At 44.4% G+C, this 20,487-nt stretch overlaps 1 protein-coding gene across 2 annotated transcripts in view; it reads right to left on the reverse strand.

Annotated features, from left to right (window-relative positions):
- Window positions 1-1,864: 1,864 nt before the first annotated feature.
- The window catches only part of CRYZ (crystallin zeta), a 42,347-nt gene continuing 23,724 nt past the window's right edge, over window positions 1,865-20,487 (reverse strand). For both annotated transcript variants that reach the window (XM_038745279.1, XM_038745280.1), the window contains exons 6-9: window positions 12,557-12,706; window positions 5,522-5,623; window positions 5,317-5,412; window positions 1,865-4,984 (exon numbers count right to left, since the gene is read on the reverse strand). In XM_038745279.1, the coding sequence (XP_038601207.1) occupies window positions 4,823-4,984; window positions 5,317-5,412; window positions 5,522-5,623; window positions 12,557-12,706 (510 nt within the window). In that variant the 3' untranslated portion in view covers window positions 1,865-4,822. The remainder of the gene's footprint in view (window positions 4,985-5,316; window positions 5,413-5,521; window positions 5,624-12,556; window positions 12,707-20,487) is intronic.

Below are 20,487 nucleotides of genomic sequence, written 5' to 3' on the forward strand. Positions count from 1 at the left end.
AATGAAACAAACACAGCACACGTTTAGATGAAACTGCAAATAATGTAAAAATTACAATTTAAAATAAAGACAGCTATTCTTCAGTTTTGAAGATGGCATGCTTTAGAGCTCTATCTTTATTGGTGAGATAAAGATCTGAGTGCTTGGGTGCGACTGGTTAGACAATGAGTGACGATACCTTCTGAAGTTTGTATATAAAGGTTGTCCCTTGTTACTATTGCATTTATTACCCAAGACACCGGATGCTCTTTTTCATTTTTCTCTTTTGGTGCACATCTGTACTTCCCAAGCGCTTAGTACAGTGCTCTGCACACAGTAAGCACTCAATAAATATGATTGAATGAATGAATCAATCAATCAAGTGTTGTTTTTTAATAACAATAATAATGGCATTCATTAAGCACTTACTATGTGCAAAGCACTGTTCTAAGAGCTGGGGAGGTTACAAGGTGATCAGGTTGTGCCACGGGGGACTCACAGTCTTAATCCCCATTTTACAGATGAGGGAACTGAGGCACAGAGAAGTTAAGTGACTTGCCCAAAGTCACACAGCTGACAATTGGCAGAGACGGAGTTTGAACCCATGACCTCTGACTCCAAAGCCCGTGCTCTTTCCACTGAGCCACACATGTGCAGAGTCCTGTACTAAGTGCTTGGGAGAGTTCAGTACTTAGAACAGTGCTTTGCACATAGTAAGCACTTAATAAATGCCATCATTATTATTATTATTACAGAATAACTGAGTTGGTAGAGTGTCATGTTCTTACCGAAACTTCTGCTCCAAGACAGTCACTCCGTTTATGATTCCTGCCTGACATGACGGTCTTGATGGTTTGCCACCATTCTGGCCACACCAGGCCACATCATCTGAGTTTTTGCTTCTTTTTGTCTTTAAAATATTTCTTCTGTTCACCCTGTTTACAGACATTTCATTTTAGCTGTTCTACATGAGTAACTCCATTCCTCAAAAATACACAAAAACCCTCAAATGGTTTTCCATTCTTCTCCTCCTAAACCAGGAGCTCTTATTCATGGCCTTTTAAGGCATTCAGTCGGCTCTCTCTCTCTTACTTATCCACTCATCTCCCATTTTCCCCAGCTCACACTTTTCATTCCTCACCGATGATAACTGTAATATCTGTTAAGCACATACTATGTGTAAAGCACTGTGATACAAGTAATCTTATTAACGTGTTCTACCAACGTGTTATTTTCTCATCAGGTACACCCACATGTCTCATATGATAAATGGATAGCCTTGTGCATCTGTATAGCATATGCACAATATGTTTGGTTATTTATAGTGCTTTGCACATAGTAAGCGCTTAACAAATACCATTATTATTATTATTATTTTATAGTGCTTTGCACATAGTAAGCGCTTAACAAATACCATTATTATTATTATTATTATAGGGATCCTATTTTAGATAAGAAGTGTCGAAATGAAATTCACGTGCCTTATTTAAATCATACATCCAGTGCAAACAGCATATGCCCTCTAGACTGTAAGCCTGCTGTGGGAAGGGAATGTGTCTGTTACATTTTACTCTCCCAAGCACTTAGTACAGTGGTCTGCACAGAGTAAGTGCTCAATAAATATGACTGAGTAACAAATACAACTGACTGACAAAATAGCCCAAACTAGGTTTTTAGATCAATCTCTAGAGTTGCCATTAAAGTCATCGAGCAGAAGCGATCCACCGATGTTGGTATTGTTTTGTTTCTTTAGTACCTTTTCTTTGGCTATGATTTGTGCTTCATCTTTCCCTTGGCCAATCCCATAACATTGAAAATATAATAAACAACAATATGCTTCACATTAAAATCAAGTTGTTCAAAATTATTATACTGGAGACTACAGTACTGGAATATTCTACTTTATTATCGGGGAAAAAAAGAACAGGGAAATTAATCAAGAAAAAAATCCAATAAAACCCATTTAGTATTTAGACAAATAACCCGATCTGACATACCCCATGCCTACTATGAACAGTTCCAAGTTCGTTAGAACACAGTTCACATCCTACCTAATTATAAATGTGTACACATACAATTACTTTGGGGTGTAATTTAATACAAGCAACATATTTGTTCCCAAGATTTCTTTCAGTACCACTAATTTGGTACTCACTTGGAAATCTTAAAAATAACTTCTACTGTTACTTGTTTATAACCAGTATTCAAGCAACAGTGCTATTCAGCAGAATTGAATCTATTACTTTACTTGGAAAATTATTCCATTTTCAAGAGGTTCAGCACAAGGAGATTTGGAGGTTGGACTGTCTACTGTGATTATAAAGTTGGCCTAGTCAGGATTGATCTTCCTGTCACTAAGACTCTCTGATCCCTTTTTATTTTCTGGCAAATGAAACTGAACTTGGGCTGGTTTCAGGGTCTACTTACGACAGGTGCACTGTTTTTCTCAAACCCCCAGTTGCAAGCCACCACACTGTCGTTTATCTCTTCTGGGGCCCTCCTCATCCTGCAGGAAACATTTTCCAGACTGGAAAGATTTCCAAACATCTAATTAGAGCCATATCCCTGGTTCCTAGGCAGGAAAATGGGGTGTCTCTTATCGGTACTTAGAAAATGTCAGCATATGGCCCTTTCTGAGCTGTGCCTCTATCTTCTGAGGCCCTTAACTCGGTTAGTTATGATTCTACCGACTCTGGTATTTTGAAAAGCTCTCCTAACCACAAGCACACCAACTCTGACGTAGAGCTTGCTTACTTCAAATTATTTTGTTTTTGTTCGTGAGTGAGCTCACATCCTTAAAGAGCTTCATGAAGGAAGAAGACAAAAGGGATAAAGAAGAATCTGAGCTCATAAACTACAGTCGAATCCTAGGAAACTGATTTTTTTCTGGATACAAGGACATCATTTCTCACAATAAATATCCTGCCACCCTAATTATTCAATCGTTATTGATTTTGATGATCATCCCCATTTCAGGGAGCAAGGTACAGTCCCCAGACAGGCTAAACAGTGCCTTAGAAACCCAAAAGGAGCTTGAAAATGTTTAAAATTGCCATGCCCCTAGGGCTTATTCCTCTCTGCCACCATGTTGCTCATGATTAACATTTCTTCATTAAGTAGAAATCCCTAGTTCTGGTCCTTGCAGGACACATGTTCCCTGTATCATAGTAATATTCTTTCATCCCTTGCAAAATGAGTGCTATGTTTGGACATGCAGCGTGGACCCTCATTGTAAAATTAACCTATTAGGGAAATTTCCTGGAACATTAAAAAAAAAAACCACGAAGTACAAGTGTAAATGCCTCAGAAATAGCCATACATGTCCATTTGTCCGTGACACCTTCAATTACACAAATCAGCAGCACAGCCCTGTCAGTGCTTAGCTGGGGTTTAACGATCGTACCAGAAAATTGCACTGAGCGGACAGATAAAAAGTAGGTCAGAATGAAGAATGGTGCGGGGCAAATGAACCCAGGGCCGTTTTTCATACTGGATGAAATTCATCCCTTTGGAGATAAACCTTGGCACTGTAACATTTCTAAGCAGCATTTTCTTGACTCCGTTTGGATCAAAGCTCCTAACGTAGAAGAATTTCTCGGTTAAGGAAACACTCTCTGTCATAGAACAGAACTTTAACTTGAGGGTCAATTGGAAAGGACCCGAGAAAATTAATTCCCAAAGGATGAGCATTCAACCAAAGAGGAGATGGAAAGAAACTCTGCTTTCTCAAGTGGAGACAGCTCTTCTTTAAGCTCCGCTATCACTTGGCAGTACACTTGAGTAATTCTGTATTAGCTACATTTCCGTTCATGGCCAATTCTAAAAATTTCTCCTAGTCATCTGGGCAGTGAACGTTTCCTAGGCACAAACCTGTCGCTGCTTTTTCTAATTTGTGGTAGAATTTACAGCAGAGTTGTCCAAGTGTCAAAGCACAGATTTTCTAAAATATGGGACTAAGAACTTTTTTTTTTTCTGGTAAGGCAAATCTTGAATGTATCTTTTCACAAGGCTTTAAAATTTGATGACCAAACCTATTCAAAACTAAAAACAAACCCATTGTTAATGAGAAGTTAGACAACCTGTATGCTTTGGAGATTTTGTTGGGGGCACCCCTGCCTGTTGGAATTGAATGTTAATCATCTGGGCATCAAGGTTACCCTCATCTGTAGTTCTGGGTGTCTTGGGGATCCCTCGGGGATCCAGGATGGGGTCAGCCTGCTCAAAAAAGAAAAGCTTCTTGAGGGGAGGAATCATGTCTCTGAATTCTTGTGTACTCTCCCATATAGAGAAAATAGCCCAAGGGAGGTACAACCAACCCAGCCTGTAGAATTGCGGGAAGCCCGGGTGGGGGTTCAATGTTTGGATCTAACATGCCAAAAGCTTGTTGTGAGCAGGGAATGTACCTGTTCTGTTGCTACAGTGTACTCTCCCAAGCGCTTAGTACAGTGCTCTGCACACAGTAGGCGCTCAATAAAGACAACCGATTGATTAAAAAGCTTAGTCTTCTGGTTTGACCCAATCCCAGGGTACCTCAACAGTCCCCATGCCCTCTCTCTCCCATCCCACTATCTTCCAGTGCACATCAGAATAATATCTAGCCACCGATAACCGGTATCAGCCTTCCTCCTCACTTCATATATGAAGGCCCACTGCTTAGGGCACGGAAGAGGGAAAGGTGGGGAGAAATCACTTCAGATTTCATCCTAGAGAAGGAAAAAAAAAACATCTTCCAGCCTGAATCAGAGTTCTAAACTGATTAATATGAAGGCAAATTCAAGCAAAAAAAGGTGTAAGTAACATTATAAAAATGTAACGGCAGAGCAATTACGCACTGAAGAACGTATCAGAGGAGAAGAATCATCTTGCCGGAAGCCCCACTGCCGTGAATGATGTTTTCATGTGCCTGAGCAGCTTTTTCCAGAGGGTACTGAGGGCCGATGACAGGTTTCAACCAACCCGTTTCCATGCCCGCTTGAAGAGCAGCCGCGGATCCCCGAATGTCCTCCTACAAGGGAGAAAACACCACAGGTTCTGTTCGCGGCCGCCCCATTTGGAAGGCATTTACAAAAACAAATCAAATGACAATTTGGAACTCCACATGGGGTATCATTCAAAAGCCATCCCTCACGACCTTGAGCTTTGTACCATCTTGTCTTCATCCCTAGCTCTTTTGCAAAAAAGTAATTTAACTATCCAGCTAATGAAATTGGGTCTGAGTTCCTTGCCCCCAAATCAGTCACACTCATGCTTATACATGTTTAATGATTTTTAATCTGGCAGAACAGCAGTTCTGTTTTTATTCTGCATTCTTTCAAACCAAATAACTGTTTTCCTTACCTTGGTGGCCGAAAACAGAGCGGTCCCAATTATGCTTGATTCTTTTACCATGGTGTCCCTGGGATTTATTTCAACGGGGCCCCTGCTGCCCACCACCTATCACAAACACAACAGTTCTCAGTGTGTAAGAAAATGTACTGGAGCTTTGGGGTTTTACATTTACAGTCACATCCGAATGGGTAGATGATAAAAAAGAAATACTCACTATGACCCTTCCTCCATAGGACAGAAGTGACAAATCATTACTGAGATTGACATTCGATAACATCTCGATGATTATATTTACTCCTTTTTCTCCAACAGATGCCTATATGATAAAGTGGATAGAGATTTAACTTTTAATAAGAGGAGCATAAATCCCCGAAAAAAAAAAACAGGATGCTATTAAAATTCAATGATACCAGGTACTGCAGCCAAATCTATTTTGGGATTTAACCGGCTTCTTTTAGAGTCTGAAAAGCAAGATCTATTTGTTAGGGTGGCCGACATCAAGGTTGGGGGCATGCGGCCGATATACCTAAAGTTTGGGGTTCATTCATTCATTCAATCGTATTTATTGCTCATTGTGTGCAGCGCATTGCACTAAATGCTTGGGAGAGTATGCTATAACAATAAACAGATGCATCCCCAGCCCACAACAAACTGTTAAGTATGGAGACCTTCTGGGGGGGGGGACAGGAGGGTGGGATGGGACAGTTGGCTCTCGGTAGTGGCACAGCAATGAAAGAAACACAAGGAGAGTGAGATTTGAACATTTAAGGCAGTTTAGAGGATGGACAACAAGGCAAGAACAGATCATCCCGTCATCACCAGGAAGACTATTGATGTGACAATATTCAAGAAGCCGCGCGACCGCGTCCTCCTCCTTGGGACATTTAGAGAGAAGCTCTCCCCAAACACAAGTCACACTAGCTGACCTGACTGTAACCTTTCTGTAAGGACTGAGCAGAATACTGACAGGAGGAATACCCCGAAATATATGGTCACACCTCAGGAACTCCCCAGACCGCTCAGTGTGAGCTCGAAAGAAAAGAATCCCAGCTTTGGGGTGGAAGAGGGGAAGGAGTCAGGGATGTTGGTAGAGGTAAAAGAGGGATCGCGGGTGGGCTGGAGTCCACTGGTCTAAACACTAAGTCCACCCCTCTAGGCCATAAGCTCATTGAGGGAAGGGAATGTGTCCGATATATTGTTTTACTGTAATCTTTCAATGCTTAGTACAGTGCTCTGCACAAGGTGAGTACTCAATAAATATGACTGGCTGGTCTGTACACTGGTGTAAGTGGTGTACACTGGTTTGTTCTGACGACTTGACACCTGTCTACATCATCATCATCATCAATCACATTTATTGAGCGCTTACTATGTGCAGAGCACTGTACTAAGCGCTTGGGAAGTACAAATTGGCAACATACAGAGACAGTCGCTACCCAACAGTGGGCTCACAGTCTAAAAGAGTGGGCTCACAGTCTAAAAGTCTAAAAGTCTTTGGTGTCTGTCTCCCCCTTCTAGACTGTGAGCCCATTGTTGGGGAGGGACCGTCTCTACATGTTGCCAACTTGTACTTCCCAAGCGCTTAGTACAGTGCTCTGCACACAGTAAGTGCTCAATAAATATGACTGAATGAATGAATAAAGGAGAGCCATGAAATTGAATTGTTGTGGACCTGTCTCAGCGTGGCTTAGTAGAAAGATCATGGCCTTGGGAGTCAGAGGTCGTGGGTTCTAATTCCGGCTCCGCCACTTGTCAGCTGTGTGACTTTGAGCAAGACAGCTAACTTCTCTATGCCTCAGTTACTTCATCTGTAAAACGGGGATTAAGACTGTGAGCCCCACATGAGACAACCTGATTACCCTGTATCTACCACAGCGCTTAGAACAGTACTTGGCACATAGTAAGTGCTTAACAAAAACCATTATTATTATTATTATTATTATTATGTGTTACCTTATTCTTAGGTTGGAAATTATATTGGGGCAATGGGCAGGGTGTTTCCCTTTGGGTAAGACATTCTCTTACAGAAACTCAGGTACATTGTGATGGGAGGATTTGGGGGTTTTATTTTTTGTATTTGTTAAGCACTTACTATGTGCCAGGCGTTGTACTAATCCCTGGAATAGATACAAGCTCATCGGTCACACAGTCCAACCCTGTCTCATGTGGGGCTCACAGTCTTTATCCCCATTTTACAGATGAGGCAACTGAGGCACAAAGAAGTGAACTGAAGGGTGACCCAAGATCACAGAGCAGACAAGTGGTGGAAACGAGACTAGAACCCAGTTCCTTCTGATTCCCAGGCCAGTACTCTATCTAGTAGGCCATGCTGCTTCGCAGGTGGATCTCAGCAACACTGTTTTTTCTGATTATATTGTCAGTGGTGTAATGCAAAGGCACCTTGTACCAATTACTATAAAAACTACTTGAATTTTTAAAGCTTTTTTTTAAGTAGAAGACAAACTGCTGCAAGAAAAAAATGTTCTTGCTTTAGAGACACAACAGCCAGTTGGTAGAGCCATGGAAGCTGTTTGCTTCTGCATCTGTTGCGGGGTTATAAAAACATGAATTGTATTTGCTGGGAAGCAAGGTTTAAATATTCCAAGTCACCAATACAAAAACTTCACTTCAACAAATTTCCTCACTTGACCCAGGACAAAGAATCAATGAATCAAATCAGTCGATCAATGGCTCCTTGTGGGCAGGGAATATATCTTCCAACTCTGTTGTATTGTAATCTCCCATGCTCTTAGTATAGTAATGCTCAGTAATATAGTGCTCAGTAAGTACAATTGATTGATTGATTGATTGAGTGTTTACTGTGTACAGAGCACTGCAGAAATAGCTTGAACTAGTGGATAGAGCAAGAGCTTGGGAGTCAGAAGGATTTGGGTTCTTATCCCAGCATCATCACTTGCCTGCTTGTGTGACCTTGGGCAAGTAGCTTCACTTCTCTATGCCTCAGTTACCTCGTCCATAAAATGGGGAATTAAGGATGGTGAGTCCAATGTGGGACATGGACTCTGTCCAGCCTGATTAGCTTGTCTCTACCCCAGCACTTAGTACAGTGCAGGCACAAAGTAGCATTTAACAAATACCACAAAAAAAAAAATAATAGAAATGAGGGCTTAGTCAGGGAAGTCCTGTTGGAGGACATGTGATTTTCGTAAGGATTGGAATGTGGGAAGAGTGGTGGTCTGTTGTATAAAGAAAGGGGAGGGAGTTCCACGCCAAGGATCAGCAAGGGATAGACGCTGAGATAGATGAGATTCAGGTACGGTGATTAGGTTGGTGGTAGAGAAGTGAAGTGTCCAGGCTGGGTTGTAGAAGGAAATCAGCAAGATAAGGTTGGATAAAATTTCAAGAAAAAGGGGGTGGAAGAAGGTGGGGAGTTGGCAGTGGTATTTTGCAACCTCCTCTATCAGTAGTAGTAATAATAATGATGATGCTTTTTGTTAAGCGCTTACTATGTGCCAAAAACTTACTCTGTCAGCAAAAACTGCCAGTCCCACCTCCGCAACGTCGCCAAGATCCGCCCTTTCCTCTCCATGCAAACCGCCACCCTGCTGGTTCAAATCTCTCATCCTATCCCGACTGGATTACTGCATCAGCCTCCTCTCTGATCTCCCACCCTCCTGTCTCTCCCCACTTCAATCTATACTTCATGCTGCTGCCTGGATCTTCTTTGTGCAGAAATGCTCTAGGCATGTTACTCCCCTCCTCAAAAATCTCCAGTGGCTACCGATCAACCTACGCATCAGGCAAAAGCTCCTCACCCTGGGCTTCGAGGCTGTCCATCACCTCGCCCCCTCCTACCTCACCTCCCTTCTCTCCTTCTCCAGCCCACCCCTCACCCTCCACTCCTCTGCCGCTAACCTCCTCACTGTGCTTCATTCTCGCCTGTCTCGCCATCGGCCCCTGGCCCACATCCTCCCCCTGGCCTGGAATGCCCTCCCTCTGCCCATCTGCCAAGCTAGCTCTCTTCCTCCCTTCAAAGCCCTACTGAGAGCTCACCTCCTCCAGGAGGCCTTCCCACACTTAGCCCCCTCCTTCGTCTCCCCTCCAACCCCCCCACCCTACCTCCTTCCCCTCCCTGCAGCACCTGTATATATATTTGTACAGATTTATTACTCTATTTATTTTACTTGTACATATTTACTATTCTATTTACATGTTTTGTTTTGTTGTCTGTCTCCCCCTTCTAGACTGTGAGCCCGCTGTTGGGTAGGGACCGTCTAATATGTTGCCAACTTGTACTTCCCAAGCGCTTAGTACAGTGCTCTGCAAACAGTAAGCGCTCAATAAATACGATTGAATGAACGAATGCCAAGCACTGTTCTAAGCACTGGGGTAGACACAAGCTAATCAGGTTGTCCCACATGGGGCTCACAGTCTTAATCCCCATTTTAGAGATGAGATAACTGAAGCACAGAGAAGTTGAGTGACTTACCCAAGGTCACACAGCAGACAAGTGTCAGAGCAGGGATTGGAACCCACCTCCTCTGACTCCCAAGCCCGTGCTCTTGCCACTAAGCCACGCTTTAGTAAAACTATTTACTAAGTGTTTACTGTGTACAGAGCACTGTACTTACTAAGCACTGGGAGAGAATACACAGATGAGAATTAGAGCCCATACTTCTCCTTCAGGGGGCTTACAGTTTAATGAATCAACGGTACTTATTGAGTGTTAACTTTGTGCAAAGCCCTGTATTAAGCACTTGGGAAAGTACAGAACATCAGAGTTGGCAGACAGGATCCCTTCCCACAGAGAGCTTACAGTCTACAGGGTCCTTAACCACATTCTTGAACTGAGATATCAAAATGGGGACATCATAAATTGGACTCAGAACTGACAAAAAGGAGACTGATTAACAGTGACTAAAGCAACGGGAGACCACCAAATGTGTTTCCCTCGTTCTCAGATTTCAGTAGAATCAGCAACCCGATCAACTGCAGATGATACTAAATTCAACACGATCAACTGCAGATGATACTAAATTGGAGGACGGGAGAAGGACTGAGAGCAGTTTAGCTAAAACAGAATGCAATTTAGTGGGAATGCGAGAGGCAGACACAACTGGAAGGATGAAACGTTAAAACCCAAGACAGACAAACACACAAAATAGAAATAAAATCGGCAGGGTTGCTGTGGTGTGAGGAGCAGAATGTCAGGCTCCTTGTGGCTCAGACTCTAGGGTATATTCGTAGCCACAACCACCACCATAGTAGCCACCAGTCTGCCCAGGGTGGGCTCTGCGCAGGCCTCATGCTGCAATATTTTCCATTTCCCCCCCTAGGGAGGTGAAGAGCAGGACAAGATGGGAATGTGTCTATCACCCTGTACTCTCCCAAGCGCTTAGTACGGTGCGCAGCACACGGTAAGTGCTCAATAAATACGACTGATTGAATCAATGAATGAATAAAGAATCTCCTCGATGGCGTGGAGGAGAGCGGGTGCTGGCTCCCAGGGAAGCAGCATGGCTGGCCGTCCGGTTTGGGGAACGTCGAGAGCGAGCAGGAGGAACTCTTATAATAATAATAATAATGTTGGTATTTGTTAAGCGCTTACTATGTGCCAAGCACTGTTCTAGCGTGAGAAGCAGCGTGGCTCAGTGGAAAGAGCATGGGCTTAGGAGTCAGAGGTCGTGGGTTCAAATCCCAGCTCTGCCGCTTGTCAGCTGTGTGACTTTGGGCAAGTCACTTCACTTCTCTGTGCCTCAGTTACCTCATCTGTAAAATGGGGATTAAGACTGTGAGCCCCACGTGGGACAACCTGATCACTTTGTATACTTCCCAGTGCTTAGAACAGCGCTTTGCACATAGTAAGCACTTAACAAATACCAAAATTATTATTATTAGTGCTGGGGGGCGGGGGATACAAGGTAATCAAGGTTGTCCCACGTGGGGCTCACAGTCTTAATCCCCATTTTGCAGATGAGGTCACTGAGGCCCAGAGAAGTGAAGTGACTTGCCCAAAGTCACACAGCTGACAAGTGGCAGAGCTGGGACTAGAACCCATGACTTCTGACTTCCAAGCCCGTGCTCTTTCGCCTGAGCCACGCTGCTTCTGCCCAGCCCATTGAGCACAAAGCATCAATCAATCAATCGTATTTATTGAGTGCTTACTGTGTGCAGAGCACTGTACTAAGTGCTTGGGAAGTACAAGTTGGCAACATATAGACACGGTCCCTACCCAACAGTGGGCTCACAGTCTAAAAGGGGGAGACAGAGAACAAAACCAAACATACTAACAAAATAAAATAAATAGAATAGATACGTAAAAGTAAAATAAATAGAGTAATAAATCTGTACAAACATATATACAGGGGCTGTGGGGAAGGGAAGGAGGTAAGATGGGGGGGATGGAAAGAGGGACGAGGGGGAGAGGAAGCATGGGAGCAGGGGTCAACAGTGGCCGGGATGGAGGGCGGCAGTTTACGGTGGATGTTTTTCCTGGGGCCTGAGAGAGTGTGGGAGCAGCTTTTAACCCCGGCCCATCATGCTACCTTCTGCTTCCATCTTGGCCAAACTACAGGGTTCTAGAGGCCCGGTTTATCCGACGGGTCGGAGGGGAAGACTCTTCCAAGTCTAGTACTCTGGGCCAGAAGCCGGGGGCATCCATAATGATCCAGAACCAAGTGACCACCAACAAGCACCCGGCCCTGACTCGCCCCCTTTGAAGGAGCCGGAATATCTGAAATCCAAATACACGGGGGATCGATCAGACGAACGGTCTGGAGAAGGAGGAAGTTGTTTCCTGAATGGGAGTCAGTGCTCCACCCAAGGAGTCCAGCTCGCTCACAGGAAAGAATCTGGGTTGTTTTCAGTCAGTCCTTTTGAACGCCACCAAAATGGTCTCTACTGGAAATGATATAAATATCTCTTCTTTATCTTCAAATACTAAGCACACGGGAAAGTGATTTAAAAATCAGATGGGCTTTGAAAATTTCTCCATTTTATAACTTTAAAATAAGCAAGGTCCTGCGCTGTACTTCCACGGTTTGAAATGGCATGATTCAGAAAAGGCTGTTAGGAGAGTAAGCACGTTACTGTCAAAGTCTGCCGTTTTAATCTAATTAGGTTTATTGTAAAGCCTTACACATACGAAAACAACAACAACAAAAAAAAAAAAATGGAAAGCTCCCTTAAGCGAGAAAGAATCTGGAAAGAAAAACACAATCTCAAATAGCAAACGTGGGGAAATTACACCAAGGAAACTTTCCACAAGGCTCTTATAATAGACAATTACCTTAATTTTATCAATGTAATTAGCCTCTCTGTGATTAAACACTTCATGGGCTCCATTTCCCGAAACAATGCTCCGTCCCTCTTCAGTACCAGCTGTGCCTAGAACCTTTAAGCCGTAAGCTCGGGCAATTTGGCACGCTGCTATCCCCACCTAGAAACAAACACAGCGGCAAGATCATCTTTCGGTTATCAACCGTCACCTTTCCTCGCTGAGCTGCCACGCTCTCGACTCTAACGTCAAGGGGCAGGCAAACAGAACAAAAGCATTAATACCTGAATGTTCCAAATAATCACACCTCGGCAATTAACTTGGACACTGGGGAGGAGAAAGAGAAAAGCACTGGATACAGCATCGGCCTGCGAGTCAGAAGGACCTGGGTTCTAATCCCGGCTGTGCCCCTTGTTCACTGTGCGACCTTGGGAAAGTCACTTAATTTCTCTGTGCCGCAGTTACCTCATCTGTAAAATGGGGATTAAGGTTGTGGGACAGGGACCGTGTCCAACCCGATTTGCTTGTAACCACCCCAGAGCTTAGTACACTTCCTGGCACACAGTAAGCGCATACCAAATACCATGACTATTATTCTTTTTCTTCTAATTATTAAACCCAATTTCAGTAAGCGCTTACCAAATACCACGACTATTATTCTTTTTCTTCTAATTATTAAACCCTATTCAGCTAGATGACTGCAGTAGGGGAAGGTGGGAAAGTGACTGGGAAAGGAGGCATGAACTGGCTAGATGAGAGGGAAAGGTGTGACTGCTTTAGTTCTTTTACTTTCAGCCAAGGAGAGAGACGTAGTTAGAAAAATGGCTATGGTGCAAGAGAGAAGGAAAGGGCATCCACTGCCACTCCAGTGACTGAACACTTGAAACTCACAGCCACTTGTGTCTGCTGTGTGACCTTGGGCAAGTCACTTCACTTCACTGTGCCTGTTACCTCATCTGTAAAATGGGGATTAAAACTATGAGCCCCTTGTGGGACAGGAACTGTATCCAACCTGTTTTGGTTGTATCTAATAATAACAATAATAATAATAATAATGGCATTTGTTAAGCGCTTAGTATGTGCAAAGCACTGTTTGAAGAGCTGGGGAGGATACAAGGTGATCAGGTTGCCCCACGTGGGGCTCACAGTCTTAATCCCCATTTTACAGATGAGGTAACTGAGACACAGAGAAGCTAAGTGACTTGCTCAAGGTCACACAGCTGACAATTGGCGGAGCCGAGATTGGAACCCATGACCTCTGACTCCCAAGCCCGGGCTCTTTCCAATGAGCCATGCTGCTTCTCCATCTACCCCAGCACTTAGAACAGTGCCTGGCATATAGTTAGGTACTTAAATATCATTAATTTTTTTTTAAAAAAAATAACGTTGGTTCTAGACTGTGAGCCCATTGTTGGGTAGGGACCATCTCTATATGTTGCCAACTTGTACTCCCCAAGCGCTTTGTATAGTGCTCTGCACACAGTAAGCGCTCAATAAATACGATTGAATGAATGGTTGCTCATACTCTTTGTAATTCATTTAGGTCTGTCTTCCCTATTTCTACTACTTTAGTGTACACTTCCAAATGCTTAGCAGAGTGGTCTGCACAGAGTAAGCGCTCAATACATTCCACTGATTTCTCAGGTCTTGATTTTGCAACCTTTGCGACTTTCAGAAACAAAGGCAGCAGTCATCGCACAAAGTGCTTTGTTCACAACATAGTGTAGTTCCTTAGTGTAATGTAGGGGTTCGAAGGTGTTTTTGATTATTAAAATAAAAACTGAAGAAAAGGGCATCTCCAGTAACGAGGCATCGACCACCTCTGACTGGCTGAGCAGCTGATCAGACCCCACTCAAATAGTTATCTACTGCCACTTCTTTGCCTTGCTTTTCCTTGGCTCCATTTTCCCTGCCCCTGCCTGACGGAACTGGGGCACTACGGCGCTGACACGCCATGGGTAATAATCATACCTGTGGTATTTGTTAAGTTCTTCCTACATACCGGGCACTGTACTAAGCACAGGGGTGGATACAAGGAAATTGGGTTGAACACACTCCCTGACCCAGGTGGGGCTCACAGTCTCAAGCCCCGCTTTACAGATGAGGCAACTGAGGCCCAGAGAAATGAAGCGATTTGCCCAAGGTCACACAGCAGACAGATGGAAGAGCCGGGATTAGAACCCACAACTCCTATGCTCCTCGTCCTCCACTCCCGCCCCTCCGTGCGGCACGAAACCCGCTGGGTCTGCCAGCCCCTGTCAAATGGCTGGCTGTCTTCCGTGAGCCTGGTGACTCCATCCCCATCCTCCCAAGGGACGCCAGCCCAATGAACCGTTTTCTCTTCTTCCGTCTGCTGGGTCTCGGAGACATTCCCCTCAAACCATTTTGAACAGACACCAAATAATCCCGTAGGAATTTCCACTAAATGGAAGCGGAAAGTGCAGAGGCAAAACAAGTTGCCGCTTTCTGAGCCCTCTGATAGAGCGGAAAGGATGAGATGTGTTTTGCCCAGCGGGCCGCCAGCCTCTCCCAGTCAGCCAAGGGATTTAATAAAAACCCAGCCGGTTCAGAGCACAGTGTGGGTTTTGCTTCTTGCTGATTTCCGAACCCATTGTGCGGCTATTGACAAGGGATGACGGGAGAGGATTGTGGCGGGGCGGGCAAGGGGGATTGTCTTTCAGCTCCCCATTCCTAGTCTCGCTCCGGTTTCTAGCCTGGTTGGCTTCCGTGGGTCCAGACGGTTTAATTTGAGCTCTTTTGAAAGGCCTTCTTTCGTGTCACATTCGGGCGAGACTCACCAACAAACAGGTATCTCCTGGGACCAGACTATAAGAGATTGTGTCCTGAAAGGTGTGTCCAATAAGCACATTTCCAGGGCCCAAACACAGACTGTGGGAATGTCTTCCAAATGAGAAATTATTTTTGCTTTCCGGCCCTGTCTCTCTGACTGTTCTACAAAATCCAGGACCTGAATAGAGTGTGGCTTTATTTTTGTTTTGTTTTTTTAAAATTTAATTAAATCCTTTGGCTGGCTGAGGAATGGAGAGGATTCTGGTATGAAACCCTCTTATTCCCTCCTGCTATTCCAGGGAAACCCAGTGAAGTCTACAGCTTGCTTTTTGCTTCCATTTTGCACCGATGCCTCATCAGGTCAAAGTGACTTTATCATGGCTTTGTGGAAAGAGCCTGGGTTTGGGAGTCGGAGGTCATGGGTTCTAATCCCGGCTCTGCCACTTGTCAGCTGGGTGACTTTGGGCAAGTCACTTCACTGGGCCTCAGTTATCTCATCTGTAAAATGGGGATTAAGACTGTGAGCCCATGTGGGACAACCTGATTACCTTGTATCTACCCCAGAGCTTAGAACAGTACTTGGCACATAGTAAGTGCTTAACAAATACCACAATTATCATTATTATTATCCCGGGCGAGGAAGGTCTGTTCAACACATTTTAATCAATCAATCAATCGTATTTATTGAGTGCTTACTATGTGCAGAGCACTGTACTAAGCGCTTGGGAAGTACAAATTGGCAACATATAGAGACAGTCCCTACCCAACAGTGGGCTCAGTCTAAAAGACAGTTTAATTTGGTTTAATTTAATTTAATTTAATTTTAATCACTTATAACAGCGTGGTCTAGTGGAGAGAGCATGGGCCAGGGTTCCAATCCCAGCTCTGCCACTTGTCTGCTGTGTGACCTTGGGCAAGACATTTCACTTCCTCTGTGTCTCAATTACCTCATCTGTAAAATAGGGATTAAGACAGTGAGCCCCATGTGGGACATGAATTGTGCCCAACTTGATTAGCTTGTATCTACCCAGTGCTTAATACAGTCCCTGGCACATAGTAATAAGAATCATTAAGGTATTTGTTAAGTGCTTACTCTGTGCCAAACACTGTACTAAGTGCTGGGGTAGATACAAGATAATCAGGTCCCACATGGGGATCATAGACTAATAGCATGGCCCAATGGAAAGAGCACGGGTTTGGGAGTCAGAGATCATGGCTTCAAATCCCAGCTCTGCCAATTGTCAGCTGTGTGACTTTGGACAAGTCACTTAACTTCTCTGTGCCTCAGTTCCCTCATCTGTAAAATGGGGATTAAGACTGTGAGCCCACATGGGACAACCTGATTATTCTGTATCTACCCCAATGCTTAGAATAGTGCTTGGCACATAGTAAGCGCTTAACAAATACCACAATTATTATTATTATTGTTATTATTATTATTATTATTATTATTATTATTATCCCGGGAGCCGAAGGTCTATTCAACACATTTTAATCACACAGCATGGTCTAGTGGATACAGTATGGGCCTGGGAATAAGGAGAACCTGGGTTCCAATCCCAGCTCCGCCACTTGTCTGCTGTGTGACCTTGGGCAAGACACTTCATTTTCTCTGTGTCTCAATTACCTCATCTATAAAATATGGATTAAGACAGTGAGCCCCATGTGGGACACGAATTGCGCCCAACTTGATTAGCTTGTATCTACCCAGTGCTTAATACAGTCCCTGGCACATAGTCATAAGAATCATTATGGTATTTGTTAAGTGCTTACTCTGTGCCAAACACTGTACTGAGTGCTGGGGTAGATACAAGATAATCAGGTCCCACATGGGGATCATTGACTAACAGGGTGGCTCAATGGAAACAGCGTGGGCTTGGGAGTCAGAGGTCATGGGTTCAAATCCCAGCTCTGCCAATTGTCAGCTGTGTGACTTTGGACAAGTCACTTAACTTCTCTGTGCCTCAGTTCCCTCATCTGTACAATGGGGATTAAGACTGTGAGCCCCAGGTGGGGCAACCTGATCACCTCCTCCCCATTGCTTAGAACCGTGCTTTTTTTTATGGCATTTATTAAGTGCTTACTATGTGCAAAGCACTGTTCTAAGCGCTGGGAAGGTTACAAGGTGATCAGGTTGTCCCACGGGGGGCTCACAGTCTTAATCCCCATTTTCCAGATGAGGTAACTGAGGCCCAGAGAAGTGAAGTGACTTGCCTAAAGTCACACAGCTGACAGGTGGCGGAGCCGGGATTCGAACCCACGACCTCTGACTCCAAAGCCCGGGCTCTTTCCACTGAGCCACGCTGCTTCTCTGTGCTTTGCACATAGTAAGCACTTAACAAATGCCATTATTATTATTATTGTATCCCCATTTTGCATGTGAGAGAACTGAAGCACAGAGAAGTTAAGCGACCAGCAGGGAAGCGAGGGAGCAGGGATTAGAACACAGGTCCTCCAGCTCCGAGGCCTGTGCTCTTCCCACTAGGCAATGCTGCTTCTTATAGTAAGCGCTTAACATAGACCATTAAAAAAAATGTAAAAACCCCAAAAGGCACTAAACCAAACCCCAATGCCCTGAAAAGAGGTGAGTAGCTCACTCTGAGGAAGTCCTAGGAGATCACTGGCTTCAATCAGACCCTTAGCGCTCTAGAATTGTAAAAAGTCACTTCATGTGAAAAAGGGTACATGAATCCCCTGTTAAATTCTAACCTTAAAAGTTTAACTTTCTCTTTAAATTCCTTGGAGACAGATTGACAGCTAAATTCTTAAATTAGCAGCTGACGGATCTTCAGCACCTGAGGGCTTCACTACAGGAATGCTGTAAATGCTCCAATCCCACCGGATATTCAGTGACTGAAGATCTGGAAGCAGTGTGGCCTAGTGCAAAGAGCCCAGGCCTGGGATTCCAAGGTCCTGGGTTCTAATCCTGGCTCCACCACTTACCCGCTGTGTGATCTTGTGCAAGTCATTTCACTTCCCTTTAGCCTGTGAGCTCGTTGTGGGCATGGAATGTGCCTGTTATATTGTATTCTCCCAAGCACTTAGTACAGTGCTCTGCATACGGTAAATGCTCAATAAATACAATTGACTGATGGATTCTCTGTGCCTCGATTCCTTCATCTGCAAAATGGGGATTCAAGACCTGTTCCCCATCTACTTATTCTATGAGCCCCATGTAGGACATGATTATCCTGTATCACCCCAGAACTTACTACAGTGCTGGGTATATATAAGTACTTACCAAATACCACAATTATTTTATTATCTACATAGTGTCAAACGGGATGCAGCAAAAGCCAAGAAAGCGCTTAATATGAAGTTCTGAGGGACCGTCACCCCAAGGTTAGGGAAGAATAATATTAATGGCATTTATTAAGAGTTTACTATGTGCAAAGCACTGTTCTAAGCGCTGGGATGTGTCTGTTTATTGTTGTATTGTACTCTCCCAAGCACTTAATACGGTGCTCTGCACACAGTAAGTGCTCAATAAATACGACTGAATGAATGAATTTCCTATTCTCCAACTTTTCCACCCCACCCCTGCTCTCTCCAAGGTGACCAATGCTGTCCGTCTCACCAGGTTCATTTAGATACCTTTTTAATCCTCCTGGACCTCGCAGCAGCTTTTGACTCTGTGGATCACCCCCTTCTTCTGGAAACAGTATCTAAACTCGGTTTCTCCTGGTTCTCCTCCTACCTCTCCTCCCACTCTCTCCCTAACTGCATCTCCCCCTCTCCAACTGGCTCTCTCAAGGTTCAGTTCTAGGTCCTCTTCTCTTCTCATGGGAAGCAGCACGGCCTCGTGGACATAGCACGGGCCAACGAGTCGGAAGGTCATGGTTTCTAATCCCGGCTCTGCCACTTGTCTGCTGAGAGACCTTGGGCAAGTCGCTTCACTTCTCTGGGCCTCATCTGTAAAATGGGGATGAAGACCGTGAGCCCCACATGGCACAGGGACTATGTCTGACCTGATTAACTTGTCAGCTAGAACAGTGCCTGGCATGTAGTAAGCACTTAACAAATACCACAGTTATTATTATTCTCAAACTACACTCACTCCTTTGGGAAGCTCATCCACTCCCATGGCTTCAACTACAACCTCCACAAAGATGACTCCCAAATCTACCCCACTAGCCCTGGTTTCTCTCTCCTTCCCTGCAATCTTGCACTTCCTTCGGCCTCCAAGACATCTCCATGGTCAGCTTGCCAACACCTCAAGATCAGCCTGTCTGAGGCCGAACTCACCTTTCCCCTCAAATCCTCCCCTCCTCCCATTTTTGCCATCATTCTTGACCAACACCACCATCTTCTCTGTCTCAAAAAACCCACAAACTCGGCATTATCCTTCATTCCTTTCCATCTTTCAACTCCCAGTTGAAAGTTCTAATGCTTCTTACCTCACATCTCCAAAATCCACCCTCCATTCATTCATTCACTCATTCAATCCTATTTATTGAGTGCTCACTCTGTGCAGAGCACTGTACTAAGCGCTTGTTGCCAACTTGTACTTCCCAAGCGCTTAGTACAGTCCTCTGCACACAGTAAGCGCTCAATAAATACAATTGATGATGATGACGATGACGATGATGGGAAGTACAAGTCGGCAACAAATAGAGACGGTCCCTACCCAACAACGGGCTCACAGTCTAGAAGGGGGAGACAGACAACAAGACAAAACACGTGGACAGGTGTCAAGTCATCAGAATAAATAGAAATAAAGCTAGATGCGCATCATTAACAAAATAAATTGAATAGTAAATATGTACAAGTAAAATAAACAGCGTAATAAATCTGTACAAACATATATACAGGTGCTGTGGCGAGGGGAAGGAGGTAGGGTGGGGAGGATAAACTGCCAGAACTCTTGTCCGAACCCCTTTTAGACTGTGAGCCCACTGTTGGGTAGGGACCGTCTCTATATGTTGCCAACTTGTACTTCCCAAGCGCTTAGTACAGTGCTCTGCACACAGTAAGTGCTCAATAAATACAATTGATTGATTGATTGTCCGAGCACCTGTCATTTCCGAACTTGACTACGATATCTGCATCTGCTTCCTCTGTGAGCCTCCATGCCTCCAATCCATACTTCATACTGCTGCCCAGATCGCTTTTCCAAAATATTATTCTGTTCATGCCTCTGAGCTCCTCCAAAT

This window comes from Tachyglossus aculeatus, chromosome 4, assembly GCF_015852505.1.
Source record: "Tachyglossus aculeatus isolate mTacAcu1 chromosome 4, mTacAcu1.pri, whole genome shotgun sequence".
In the NCBI taxonomy this organism is placed as follows: Eukaryota; Metazoa; Chordata; class Mammalia; order Monotremata; family Tachyglossidae; genus Tachyglossus; species Tachyglossus aculeatus.